At 48.7% G+C, this 14,360-nt stretch overlaps 1 protein-coding gene across 5 annotated transcripts in view; it reads left to right on the top strand.

Moving 5' to 3' along the window:
* The window catches only part of LIPT1 (lipoyltransferase 1), a 53,169-nt gene extending 40,826 nt beyond the window's left edge, over window positions 1-12,343 (top strand). Inside the window, exons 1-2 of one of the 5 annotated variants that reach the window (XM_073590543.1) lie at window positions 8,397-8,529; window positions 11,012-12,343. In XM_073590543.1, the coding sequence (XP_073446644.1) occupies window positions 11,017-12,138 (1,122 nt within the window). In that variant the 5' untranslated portion in view covers window positions 8,397-8,529; window positions 11,012-11,016 and the 3' untranslated portion in view covers window positions 12,139-12,343. Of the gene's footprint in view, window positions 1-8,396; window positions 8,530-8,592; window positions 8,614-8,767; window positions 8,789-11,011 lie in introns of those variants that run through there. The other 4 variants (XM_073590548.1, XM_073590546.1, XM_073590545.1 and 1 more) reach the window with 4 other exon arrangements.
* The last annotated feature ends 2,017 nt before the right edge of the window (window positions 12,344-14,360 follow it).

Here is a 14,360-nt window from a genome sequence, read left to right as displayed (position 1 = left end):
AAGTGTCCAGTGATATGGGCAGAGGTTGAAGGCCATGCCGTATGATGCCTAGTAGACACGGGGTCGCAAGTAACGACTATGCCAGAAGCTTACTTTTGGCAGCATTTCCCCGAGGCAGTGAGACCTCAATGGGGGTCCGTGATAAAGTTGGTAGCTGCCAATCAGCTACCGGTTCCAGTCGTCGGTGTTGTCTGGATGCAGTTTTCACTATGTGGGAAATCCCTCGGCCGCCGAGGAGTGATCCTGACTCGGGGAGACACAAACGACAAACATCCGGTCACCCTGGGTATGAACATACTGCGGGAGCTCGGCAATCTATTCCTTAATGACTCCACACAAGAGACTCTGAGCCAATGGGGCTCCCGCACGCCCCAAGGATGGGTCTTCCAGCAGTTGGTGCAGGGGGCACAGGTTCTCCAGGACTGCCAGGAGGGCGAAGTACTGGGGAAGGTGATCGCGCCAGCGGCTCCTCTGCTCGTGCTGCCGCCCGGACAGACAGTAGCGGCCTTACCCATCCGGGCCCGGGTGCCCCTGGAGGGAGTGGAAATGCAGGTGGAGCCGTGCTTCTTGGAGCGCCTACCCCCTGGAGTCCTGGTAGCCCGCGCCCTGGCCACTGTGCGGAGGGGGACCGTCCTGGTGCACTGCATCAACCTAAAGGACCAAGACATCGTCCTTAAGCCACGGGCCGAAATGGTGAAACTGATGAGGCCCTTGGAAGAGGTGCTACCAGCCCCTGCGTTCCAGCTAAACGTGCAGGCAGGGGACCCTTGGTCGGTATCTATCCGGTCCCTTCAGACCGCCGGGCCCTTGACCGAAGAAAAGGGCCGAGTCATCTTCGAGAGAATGCAAGCTGAACTCTCTGGTCTTTCCCCGGCCCAAATTCTCCAGGTGGAAACACTTCTGGGCCAGTACCTGGAGGTATTTGCCAACCATGAGGATGATTTTGGATGTACCACAGCCATTACGCACGGCATTCCCACGCGGGAACGGCTCCCATCAGAGAGCAGTATAGGCAGATTCCCCCACAAATATATCAGGAGGTGAAAACTTTACTGGGCCAAATGCTGCGGAAACGAGTTATACGAGAAAGCCAGAGTCCCTGGGCGGCCCCCATCGTGTTGGTCTGCAAGAAGGATGGCACCTTGCGGTTCTGTGTGGACTATCGGAAATTGAATGCATGTACCATCAAAGACTCATACCCGCTGCCTCGGATAGAGGAGTCCCTATCCACCCTGGGGAAGGCGACATACTTCTCGACTTTAGATCTGGCCAGCGGGTACTGGCAGGTGCCAATGTCGGAAGAAGACAGTGCCAAGACCGCGTTCATCCTCCCCATGGAACTGTTCGAATTTAATCATATGCCGTTCGGGCTGGCCAATGCCCCCAGGACCTTCCAACGGCTGATGGATCGGTGTCTGGGAGATCTCATCTTCGAGGCCACACTGATATACCTGGACGACATTATCCTCTATGCCGCCACATTTGAAGACCACCTGTGGCGGTTGGGGCAGGTGCTTGGGCGACTGCAGAAGTATGGGTTGAAGGTAAAGCCCCAGAAATGCCACCTATTTTGTACACAGATCGAATACCTGGGGCATACCATCGCCGACGAAGGCGTTAGACCATCCGTGGAAAAGGTCGCCACGATCCAGGGGTGGCCTACCCCCAAGACGGTAAAAGATGTTCAAGCCTTCCTGGGGCTGGCTGGATATTACCGTCGCTTCGTAAAGAATTTTGCACGTCGAGCAAGCGAGCCCTGCAGGACCTGCTGAAGGGGGCCCCTGCCGGAGAAAGTGGATGGAAGATTCAGTGGCGAGAACCGCAGAAAGAGGCCTTTCAAGATCTCAAAGCCGCACTCTCGGATGCCCCGGTGTTAGCTTATGCGGATTTCTCGCAGCCGTTCATACTGCACACTGACGGGAGCCTCCACGGGCTAGGGGCTGTGTTGTCACAAGACCAAGACAGTCGGGAGAAAGTGATTGCTTACGGCAGTCGATCACTCCACGACTCCGAACGTAATCCAGACAATTACAGTTCCTTTAAGCTCGAGCTCCTCGCAGTAGTGTGGGCCATGACGGAGCGGTTCGCAGAGTACCTGGCAGGCTCCGAGGTGGTGGTATGAACTGACAACAACCCACTGGCCCACCTCGAAAATGCCAAATTGGGGCTCTGGAGCAACGATGGGTGGCCCGGATGGCCAAGTTCAAGTACAAGATCATCTACAAAAGGGAGCGGAGAATGTGCATGCCGACGCCCTCTCCAGGATCCGGTGTACAACCCCAGGGCAAAGTCGAGATGACGAACTGGAAGGAGAGAAAACACCATTCGCTCTAGCTCCCACTGGTCTCACGGCCACCACGCAAGAACAATCCCATATGGAGCTCCCAAGAGGCATGCTAGAACAATCCCGTAATAAGTGGATCCAGCAACAGCAGAAAGATGAAGAAATTGGACCCCTGCGTCAATGGTGGCCACCGGTAAAGTACCTAACGACTCCCAGAGGCAGACCTTGACTCAGGACACGTTGTTAATGCTGCGCCAATGGGAGAAATTAGTAATCAGAAAGGAACTATTGTACCGCAAGGCAGTATCGCGAACGACATCAGCAACAACTTGGCAGGTAGTTGTACCGGGAGCCCAACTTGGTGAACTGGCTCGGGAGGCCCATGAAAAAGGAGCTCATTTTGGGGCTCAAAAGACTTTTCAATGACTACAGCAAATGGCTTACCATCCTCGTTTGCAGACTGCAGTGGAAGAAGCTTGCCGGGCGTGCTGTTTATGCGAGCTAGCTAAACTCCCCGCACAACGGGCCCCAGTACAGACAACAGTAACATCAGCACCCCTCGAACTTTTGATGCACCAGGGGTATGAACATTGTCTCGTCATGGTGGACCATTTCACCAAATTCGCCATGGTAACCCCTACCCGACTACCCGAGATCAAACTGCGGAGTCGGCCGCCTATGCGATTTGCAAAAACTTTATCCAAGTATACGGCTGCCCCCAACGAATACAATCAGATCAGGGGGCGTGTTTCCTGGGGAAGGTCATGGAAGAGCTACACCGTCTATATGGTATCGATAGGTCCCGGACCACTCCATACCACCCGCAGGGGAATGGGGCCTGCAAACGATTTAATTGGATGCTAATCCAAATGTTACACACTCTGTCACCAAATTCGCCGTGGTAACCCCCTACCCGAGATCAAACTGGGGAGTCGGCCGCCTACGCGATTTGCAAAAACTTTATCCAAGTATACAGCTGCTCCCAACGAATACAATCAGATCAGGGGGCGTGTTTCCTGGGGAAGGTCATGGAAGAGCTACACCGTCTATATGGTATCGATAAGTCCCGGACCACTCCGTACCACCCGCAGGGGAATAGGGCCTGCAAACGATTTAATCGGACGCTAATCCAAATGTTACGCACTCTAAAGAGCGACCGGAAGGCCCACTGGCCTGAGTACATCCCTGATCTAGTGTGGGTATATAACAACCGGGTACACCGAGTCACCGGCTACACCCCTTACTCACTGCTATTCGGCCGGGAAGGCAAAGGGATCATGGAGGTCGAACTGAATCCGGAAGAACAACAGCCATGGACAGGGGATTCGTCGTGTGTCCGGAACCACCGGCATCGGCTACAAACCCTACACTGAATCGTCCACACAAAACTCCAGGACCTGGAGCATCCAGGGGGGACTCAACCCTCGGCCCATCGATTTCCAGACCGGGGATCGGATACTCGTACAAGATCAGTGCCATCAGAACAAGCTGGAACCCAACTGGGAAGAGACCCCATATCGAGTTCTGCGCCGGGTAAGCTCCGACGGACCAGTGTACGAAATACAACCTGAAAAGGACAGAGACCTCCCTACCCGTACTGTACACCGTAATATGTTACAACCCTGTACATCCGCCGACCCCATACGACCCAAGGCCCCTCCTCAGGTCTCCGAACCTTTGTCAGCTGTCTGGGATGAGGACGACGAAGAAGTCCTCCCAGCAGCACAAATGGATGCTTCAAGGAATAATATCCCAGCGGACTCAGTCGACCCACGAATTCCGACCGACCCGCCACCTTCCACCACCCCAGAAGACTCCACCACAGTCGAACCAATACGCTCCGAGCGGTCAACAGCTGGCAAACCCCCCGAACGCTACGAACAGGATCAGTTTGTATGGCAAAGGAAACTTTTGTCTCAAAACACCGACCCAGGCCTTCTCAAGCCCTCGCATACAGGATGGGGGAGTGTAGGAGGAGGGGCCCCCGCTGTGTATCCTGGCCGGAACCAAGGGGGCCGTCACCAAGGTTCCTAGGGAGACTGTTTCCGGGGAACACAACTAGGGGACGGACCGCAGAGACTTCTAGAAACGTTGGGGGAGGAGCTACTATAAAAGGGGCTGAGGACGCTAGCAGCAGTCAGTCGACGCAGTAGGAGAGGAGAAGTGAGGAAGCTAGAGGGAGCCAGAGCCAGAGCAAGGAGAGCAGAGCAGCGATGGGAGAGACTGAAGGAAGACTCACCGCTGACAGAAGGGGGACGGCACCGAGCCATCCAACGGAGAGACACCGACCGCCTGCTCGCACTCCCAGCGGCTGTCGCTGCCCCACTCCAGCCCCCGGCTGCGACCTGTCTGCTGCTGTCCGCGGCCGACGCCGCTCCATCCCAGCTCACGGCTGCTGCCTGCTGCCAACTGCGGGCGCCGCCGCCTCACTCCAGCCCGCAGCTGTGGCCCACCCGCTGCTATCCGCAGTCGCCACCGCCGCACTCCAGCCCGCGGCTGCAGCCTGCCCGTTGGCAACCGCGGTCCCCGCAGCACAGTTCCAGTCTGCGCCTGCGGCTTGCCTGCAGCTGTTCGAGGCCGTCACTGCCCGCTCCCTTCTCGGTGCTACGGCCTCCATTCTCCGGCCCCCAATCGGCCCCGCATCGCCTCCACTGGGGGCCGCTGCGTCGTGGAACTCTCCAGGGGTCTGTTGTGCCCCCACCTCGCCTGGGCGTGGGAAGGACCAAAGTCTTCGCCAGATCCTCGTCGGCTGGGCCCAGTGGCTGAAACGCCGAAGCACCATTGATCAGTACCCTGCTGGACGTCAGAGAGGATAAGTGACACTTTGTAACTAAGGACCCGTAGTCGGCCATACCGCGGCCCTATAGTGACCGGCCTTTGCCGGGTTAGTCGTGTTCGCATTACCAGTGTATTCTTGTGTTGATCCCTGCGTGGGCAATTGTTAGCTTGCTTTGGTTGCTCAGGATAGACCTAAAGACATCCTTATATATAAAAGTTACACTTCAAAGTTCATCCCGTCTCCCGCCTCGTCACTGCATCCCGCGTACCTGCGAGAACTACAGCTTCTGAGCAGGCGTAATTCTCTGCCCTGTTGAGGGCAGAGAAAAGTACTGCAGTGCGCAGGCGCCGGGAAAGGTCAGAGAGGCCCGGCGCCTGCGCACTGCAGTACTTTACTCTACCCTCAACAAGGCAAATCAGTACGCCTGCTCAGGAGCTGCGACAGAAGCAAGGAAGAGGACGTCATCGCATGAAGATGGGAGGTGCCGGACCCGCGACACCCATCGGACCGCACCGCCCCCGGGTGAGTATAATAAAACTTGTTTTTATTATCTTTCAGGTTACATCGGGGTCTTATCTACAGCATTACAGAATGCTGTAGATAAGTTCCTAATGGCAGTGGCCGCATCTTATATGCCAAAAATAAGGTGACAGATTCCCTTTAAGTTTTAACCCTTATAACTTCCTAACAAAAAAAATTTTTGGTTTCAAAATTGTGCTGATATAAAGTAAACATGTGGGAAATGTTACTTATTAAGTATTTTGTGTGACATATCTGTGTGATTTAAGGGCATGAAAATTCAAAGTTGGAAAATTGCGAAATTTTCAAAATTTTCACCAAATGTCCGTTTTTTTCACAAATAAATGCAAGTCATATCAAATAAATTTTACCATTATCATGAAGTACTATATGTCATGAGAAAATAATGTCAGAATCACTGGGATCCATGGAAGCGTTCCAGAGTTATTACCTCATAAAGGGACAGTGGTCAAAATTGGCCCTGTCATTAACGTGCAAACCACCCTTGGGGGTAAGGGGGTTAAGCGTCCAGATCCTGGCATAAGGACTATCTCCTTTTTCGGCCGATGTGGCTGCTGTGGGTACAGCAGTGGACGTCGTTAGGCCGGAGTCACACTTGTGAGAAACTTGGATAAGTCTCGCATCTCAATACCCAACACTGCCGCCGACACTTGGGAGCGGAGCGTGCGGCCGCATAGAAATACATGCCGCCGCACGCTCCGCTCCCAAGTGCCGGCGGCAGTGTTGGGTATTGAGATGCGAGACTCGTCCAAGTTTCTCGCATGTGTGATCCCAGCCTTAGGACTCATATCCATTTGCGATAAAAAAAAACGGTTGGGGGCAATAACCATGGTCCCTCTCTAGGCTATTAATTTCTGCCCTCAGTCACTGACTTGCCCTCTCTGGCAGAGAAAATTGCCATGCAATTTTTTCTATGTATTGTTTAATTTAACACCTACAGCTCCAAAATTTTACACACATACACTACTAACATTATTAGTGAGGGACATATATAAATATAACGGATATGCAGTGGTTTACTGTATGTAAACCATGTCTCATATCCTGTCGGGTTCCGTAATGATTTTACAAAAGCCAACAAATAAATTATCACCTATTCTGCTATGTATCTCTCTATGAAATATAAAGCTATATATATATATATATATATATATATATACCTATCTTATGTGTATACATGTATTCTCTTTTTCTTTATATATACCTATCTTATGTGTATACATGTATTCTTTTTTTCTTTAACATGTCAGTGTGATTTTACAGTAGCCACATATGAATTGACGGCTTTTCAAAGGACACCGGTGTGTAAAAACCGGATGGCACTCGCATGGTACGAGTGCTCTGCGATTTTTTATTTTTTTTTCTCGCACCCATTGACTTAAATTAGTGAGTCTCGTCCGAGATACGCAGCAATATGCAGCATGCTGCGATTTTTTTCAGTCCGATTTCGGCTGAGAAAAAAAATCGCAAATGAAATGTCACCTATTGAATAACATTGGTCCGATTTTTTTTTTTATCGGATTGCACTCGTCCGTATTTCTCACCAGTATGAGCCCTTACGTATAGTGCAGGAAGATAATGTTGCACTTTATTCATCCCTTTTATTAAACTGTATCCCTGTTGGACTGCAGCTGTGCCTGGGATTGCATCTGCCTGATCTAAACTGTGGCTTAAGCCCCCGTTACACACTGCGATATCGCTAGCAATATCGATGTAAAGTCACCGATTTTGTGATATTGCTAGCGATATCGCTGCATGTGATACTTACCTCCGACCGGCTCCCCCGCTGGTTATCGCTGATCGCGCGAGAAGCTCCTGGACCATTTCTCGTCGTCAGCTTCCTGCGGCGCTTCCTGCTGTGAGGACGAGCGACGCGTGGAGCCGGGCGGGAGGACGCAGGATCGCCGCGTCTGACAGGTAAGTAGCGACCCCCGTCCCCAGCGATGTCGCTGGTGAGATCTGCCTGTGTGGCAGCTCACTAGCGACCACTTAGCGATGCACCAGCGATCCTGACCGCGTCATATCGCTGGTCGGGAACGCTGGTGAGTCGCTAGGTGTAACGGTACCCTAAGTTGACTCGGCTGGGACTACCACCCTCGGCCACCTTGTTACACTGATGTGCAGATTTCATTGCTGATCCCTGCTGATATACACATTGCCAAAATTTCGGCAGGTGTAAATCGGTTCCATTTATCTGATTTGGGTCATTTCAGATAAATGGGGCAACTGCAACAAAATCCGCAATGTGTGAATCCCCACTCGTAATGGGAAAATGAAATGTGCAGCAAATCGGCAACATTTCTGGAGCAGATATACATACTGCTGTGGGAAAATTCCCACCAAATACGCAATGTGTGACCGTGTGACAACCTCAGCTCACAGCTCTGATGCCTGCGGTAGAGAAGGACATGACACTCCTACAGCAACACCAGCTACAGCCTGAACACTAGTGATGTGTCGTTCGCGAACGATCCGACACAAAGAGCCGGCTCCCTGCTGAGAATGATGGGAGCCGGCATCCCAGTGAGAGCCACTAAAATCCTTGAATGGCTCTCACTGGGCGTAAAATCCCGGTGTTCGGCAGATGAAACTCCGCCCACTCAGCAATCTAATTGGTTCCTAGCAAGTGGGCGGGTTTATGCGGTAGGTGGGCGGAGTTTCGGTCGCCCGAACACATATGCAATAGGGATCCATTTAGGATCCAAAAAGAGCCGAAAAAGAGCCGACTCTTTTTGGTGAGCGGAGCCATGAGAGCTGGATCACCAAAAAGAGCCGGACTGCCCATCACTAGAACACTCCCACACACGTGACCGATCACATGGCCGTGACGTAACCACAGGTCCTTCAGCAGACTGGTACTGTTCTGAAGTAGACTTTGAGAATTGCGCATGTGCGGGAAGACGTCAGCGTGCCCTGAGTGGGGGAGGTAATTGTGTGGATGTGGTGGTTGGAGTTCAGAACTCTATAACTGGCCGCACTGCAGAGTAACGACATATAGCGCAGCCTGACTGTACGAATCCTGTAGCCTGTGGTATAAAGCCTCACTCGCCTGCTGTCCGGGAGCCAGAACTAGACTTGTCTGCTGACAGCCGCCACTAGAGGTCGCCAGCTGCATTCATTATTCGCAGTGCTTCCCTGATGTATGTAGCGAGCGCCCTCTAGTGACAGGTTGCTGGTAATCCATGGTAAAGTAGACCCAAGGCTGACACTGGACGTGGGCCCTCTGATTGTAGAAATGTGTATTAAAGGGCTGGTCCATTTGTCCCATGTTTGTTTTTTTATTATGTATTTGGGGCTAAAAGTAATTTTTGCAATCGGGTCTCATTGAGAATATTTGTACAAGTTGCCCGCTGTAGCTTCTGGGTTACACTATCACTGGCTGCAGAATGAGTTAACTGACAATCTGTCAGCGAGCTCACTTAGGATAAGGGCGAGGTTGTAACTCTTTTGATTTTTTTTTTTTTGAGAACCTCAGAACTAACTTATGACCACAGATCACATCAAAGATTCATGTGCTGCGAAACAAAGAGCCTGAAAAAGCCAAACGGTGCAAAGGGTTTGATGAAACACAAATGCAAGCTTTATTTTTAACAGCAAGTTAAGAAAAGAAAATAATAATTGCCCCCCCCAAGGTGAACAATCAATGTAGGCGAGTTACTGGCACAGGCGGCTGCTGATATCGGTTCTCCGGGGCACTCGGCTCACTGTCTGGGAGCCCTGTAATGGCCTATGTTTATGGAAGGACTAGATGTGGTAACAAGAATTCTGGATCCCAAAGTGCACAACCTCTCAATTCTACTGGATAGGAATTCTTAGGCTAGGTTGATATGCAGAGGTTTTGCTGCAATTTTTTGTTTCCAGCCCAAACCTACTCTCTTGGCAGAACAAATGCCAAATGTCACCTTTATTCTTATTGCTGTCCACCCTGTCAACGTAGGACATTAACCCCTTAACGCCCAGAGCTTTTTTTCGATTTTTCATTTTTAGCTCCGCTTCTTTCCAGAGCCATAACTCTTTTATTTTTCCATCAGTAAAGGTTGCTTTATAAAAAAAAAAAAAAAAAAAAAAGCACAGTTTTCCAAGACTCGTAGTGTCTCCATTTTTCATGATCTGGGGTCGGTTGAGGGCTTATTTTTTGCGTGCCAGGCTGACGTTATTAAAGATACCACATTTGTGCAAATACGTTCTTTTGATTGCCCGTTATTGCATTTTAATGCAATGTCGCAGCGACCAAAAAAAAATGTAATTCCGGCGTTTTGAATTTTCTTCTTTCTACGCCATTTAGCGATCGGGTTAATCCTTTTTATTTTATTGATAGAACAGGCGATTCTGAACGCGGCGATACCAAATATTTGTGTGTGTGTGATATTTTTTTTTTTTTTTTTGTATTTTATTTTGATTGAGGCGAAATGGGGGCGATTTAAACTTTTATTTTTTTAATTTTTCTTTAATTTTTAAACACTTTTTTTTTTTTTTTTTTACTTTTTGGCATGCTTCAATAGCCTCCATAGGAGGCTAGAAGCATGCCGTACTTGATCGGCTCTGCTACATATGGGCGATGAGCAGATCGCCCATATGTAGCAGATTTACTGCATTGCTATGAGCGCCGACTTGATACCTCTGGTTGTGAAGGCAATGCATCGCTTACCCCCAATCACGTGACTGGGGTTGGTGATGCACTTATTTCCGGCCAGGCGCCGGAAGTACTAATTAAATGCCCGCTGTCAGCGTTTGGCAATGGGATTTAACTAGTTAATAGGCACGGGCGAATCACGATTCCACTCGTGGCTATTGCGGGCACATGTCAGCTGTTTATAACAGCTGACATGTCGCGGCTTTGAGGTGGACTCACTGCCGGAGCCCACCTCAAAGCAGGGGATACTTACCAATGACACAATAGTACGTCATCGGTAAGTAAGGGGTTAACATTAATTACAATTTGCCAATGAAAGCAACTGGTCCCTAACTAAAGACTGTTAAAAATTAACTTTTAATGGACTATTTAAAGAGTAAGGTTAAAATATACATCAGTCAGTGTGTATTCGGGGACAACCAGGATATACTGTAACTCTTAGGCCAGGAACACACATGCGAGAAACACGGCCGAGTATACCCGGCACTCAGATCGCAGCCGCATAGCAATACATGGAGCCGCATGCTCCGATCTGAGTGGTTACTCTTTAAATGATTATTATATAGGTATAACACGTTATATTATGTTTTTTGTGGCCCAATCCCAGTTTTAGTCCCCCAGTGCACAATAATTACTGCTACAACTTTTTATTCCAAATCTCGGTAGTAACGAGAAACAAACAACTTTGTAAACTGACCATGTTAAGAATTAATTTCAATGATACGTCCAGGTTTTATTCACATTAACCGCTATTTTTTTCTCTCTCTCGGTTTAGTCACAATGCTGTTCAGTCCATTGACTTTGAAAAGGATTTGCGTGCCAATTTTGTGCCACAAGACAGCTGCAAGATTTGGAGGTCTGGCTAGAGAAGGGCTCATTCTCCAGTCGGCATCAAACAATGTGTATGAGAATCTGGCGGTTGAAGACTGGATACATGATCACATGGACCTGGAACAAAAAAGCGTCCTCTTTCTTTGGAGGAATTCGCCAACTGTGGTGATCGGTCGGCACCAGAATCCATGGGAAGAATGCAATCTTCATCTGATGAGGGAGAAGGGGATCACTCTGGCGAGGAGAAGAAGTGGCGGTGGGACCGTATTTCATGATTTGGGAAATATAAATTTAACTTTCTTCACATCCAAGAAAAAATACGATAGAATGGAAAATTTACATCTGGTTATTAGAGCTCTTAAGTCGTTGCAGCCATATTTGGATGTACAAGCCACAAAGAGATATGACCTCCTGTTAGATGGAAAGTACAAGGTGTCGGGGACTGCTTCAAAGCTTGGAAGGACTGTTGCATACCACCACTGTACACTGTTGTGTAGTGCCGACAGCTCGCTTTTACCCTTAGTGCTATATAGTCCTTATGACGGTATACATAGTAATGCCACGCCTAGTGTGCCTTCACTTGTTAAGAACCTCTCCCACGCGCATCCATCTTTAACTTGTGAAGCTGTTATGGACGCCGTCGCCAAAGAATATAGTTTTCTCTGTGACGATAAACCAATTATTCATGTAGTGAACCCAAGTGATGAGGCCCTCTTTCCCGGGATTGCGCCGAAAATAAAGGCGTTGTGCACTTGGGATTGGATTTATGGAAAGACGCCAAAGTTCGATGTGCAGAAAACCTTTCAGATTTTGCATAGGCATATTGTGGTGGATGGTAATGTAAGCATGTCTATAAAAAATGGCCATATCGAGAGCTGCTCGCTGGCACTGCCGAGTCACTGGCTGTCCGCGCAGCACAGCTCTGAGCTGCAGGAGAGTTTGGTCGGCAGTAAATTTTGCCCAAGAGAAATAATTTTCTTAGTGACTACTTTATTGAGGAGCTACCCGGACGATGATGACGTTCACACGAAGTGGAACATGATATGTGAGAAGTTGGTGTCAATGATGTAATTTTTAGCATTTCACTGTTTTACAATAGGTGCAATAAATCTGTGCTGCTTTTTTAAAAGTATATTAATTTACCATTGCAAATGTTAGGCAAACACTTGGATACAGAGGCGATAATAACAGACTAATGTATTGAAAATTATTTTGGGTATCATGTAATAGAGTCACTATGTACAAAAATAATTAATTAAAAATCTTTATAGATGGATTTTAGATTAACCCCTTCTTAACATTCCACATACCTATACATCATGGCAGGAAGGGGTTCCCAACCGATGATGTACTGTTACGTCATGGCAGTTGGCACGAAAATCACATGATGGTGCTTGCTGTTTCTGACAGCGTGGCATCGGGACTCGTGGCCACAGGGGAGGAGGGTTCGCCATTCCCCGCAATTACAATTGCTGTGATAGACTGTTCAATTCTGAACAGCCAATAACAGCCGTTTCAATGCTTTGGCAAACAGAATTGCCTAAAACATTTAAGTCAGGCTATAATTGGTGCCATAACAGCACCAATCATAGGCTGGTGCTAGGGAACAACAGCCTCAGCAATGATTGGTGCGATCGGATGATAACATCCAATCACACCAATCAGTGAGCACGCTGCGTCCCATGCACCACTCCGTGTCCCCGCAGACTTGATACAGCCAGTAGGTTGTAAAAATTGTGCACACTCTAAAAATCAATGAAAAATGATGATCAACATCTGACACTGCGGAGACACCATCACGTGTTTCTCAACGCAGTGATTCTAGAGCACTGCCCCCATCCCTTATGGGAAATATGTAAAACATGCAAAACAGAAGCCGCGGAGACACCATCACATGTTTCTCAACGCAAGCAATGACTAGCCAGGTCTTTCACCGGGAAGGAACAACCACGGGAAGGGCAGTCTCCAACGAAGGAAACCACCTATGCCAAAACATGGTATCCATCCACAGACAGCTGTTTTGGGGTATTTGCCTCTCATCAGTGTGGAGTAGGAAACTGGCTAGTAGGAGCAATGCCTAGTGGAAGACTATGAAAAATGATGATCAACATCTGACACTGCGGAGACACCATCACGTGTTTCTCAACGCAGTGATTCTAGAGAACTGCCCCCATCCCTTATGGGAAATATGTAAAACATGCAAAACAGAAGCCGCGGAGACACCATCACATGTTTCTCAACGCAAGCAATGACTAGCCAGGTCTTTCACCGGGAAGGAACAACCACGGGAAGGGCAGTCTCCAATGAAGGAAACCACCTATGCCAAAACATGGTATCCATTCACAGACAGCTGTTTCGGCTCTAGAATCACTGCGTTGAGAAACACGTGATGGTGTCTCCGCAGTGTCAGATGTTGATCATCATTTTTCATAGTCTTCCACTAGGCATTGCTCCTACTAGCCAGTTTCCTACTCCACACTGATGAGGGGCAAATACCCCGAAACAGCTGTCTGTGGATGGATACCATGTTTTGGCATAGGTGGTTTCCTTCATTGGAGACTGCCCTTCCCGTGGTTGTTCCTTCCCGGTGAAAGACCTGGCTAGTCATTGCTTGCGTTGAGAAACGTGATGGTGTCTCCGCGGCTTCTAAAAATCAATGGCATCAGGTATCTTCCTTACAAAAAATAGCTTTTATTGACGCAAGTGTACACACTGGAAAACTAGCAACGTTTCAGCCACGAAGGGCTTTTGTCAAGCCTAGAAAAAAGTGCATACTAAAATAACCCAAGGCAGTGTTTATACAGTAGTAGGTCTGTCATGGACCGCTCCTCTTGATTCCTCCTGTTGGCCCAACCTTCGTTACCATAGAGACACTGCAACAAAAAATACAATCAATATAAAATACTTAAGAGAAAACATCAAAGATCAATGATGGAATGGTGATTGTTAAATTTACAATCCCGAATGAGGGGAAGCACAGGAACGATCCCAACTCATCATATATGTAGTTAAGAAACTTACACTACACATTGCATCATTAGCATATGTATGTCCAGTTACAGACTACAGTATGTATTGTTTCAAACCTACCTATGTGTCCGATAATTATTTATATGTATATATATATATATTGTGGTGTAATGACCACTGTGTCCACTAGGGGGCACTGTGTGGATGTCCCAAGAGAACGGATGAGTGGCAGAATCCTGAAGGATAGTTATGTATCTCAAAGCCACCCACATACCCCGCCCCTCTGTTCAAACTTGTGGGGTTGAACACACAATCTTACACCA

Source organism: Dendrobates tinctorius, unplaced genomic scaffold (assembly GCF_039654945.1).
Source record: "Dendrobates tinctorius isolate UK_male_01 unplaced genomic scaffold, ASM3965494v1 ptg000117l, whole genome shotgun sequence".
NCBI classification, from domain to species: Eukaryota; Metazoa; Chordata; class Amphibia; order Anura; family Dendrobatidae; genus Dendrobates; species Dendrobates tinctorius.
The sequence above is the reverse complement of the archived record's forward strand: the minus strand, read 5'-3'. Positions and strand labels throughout refer to the sequence as shown.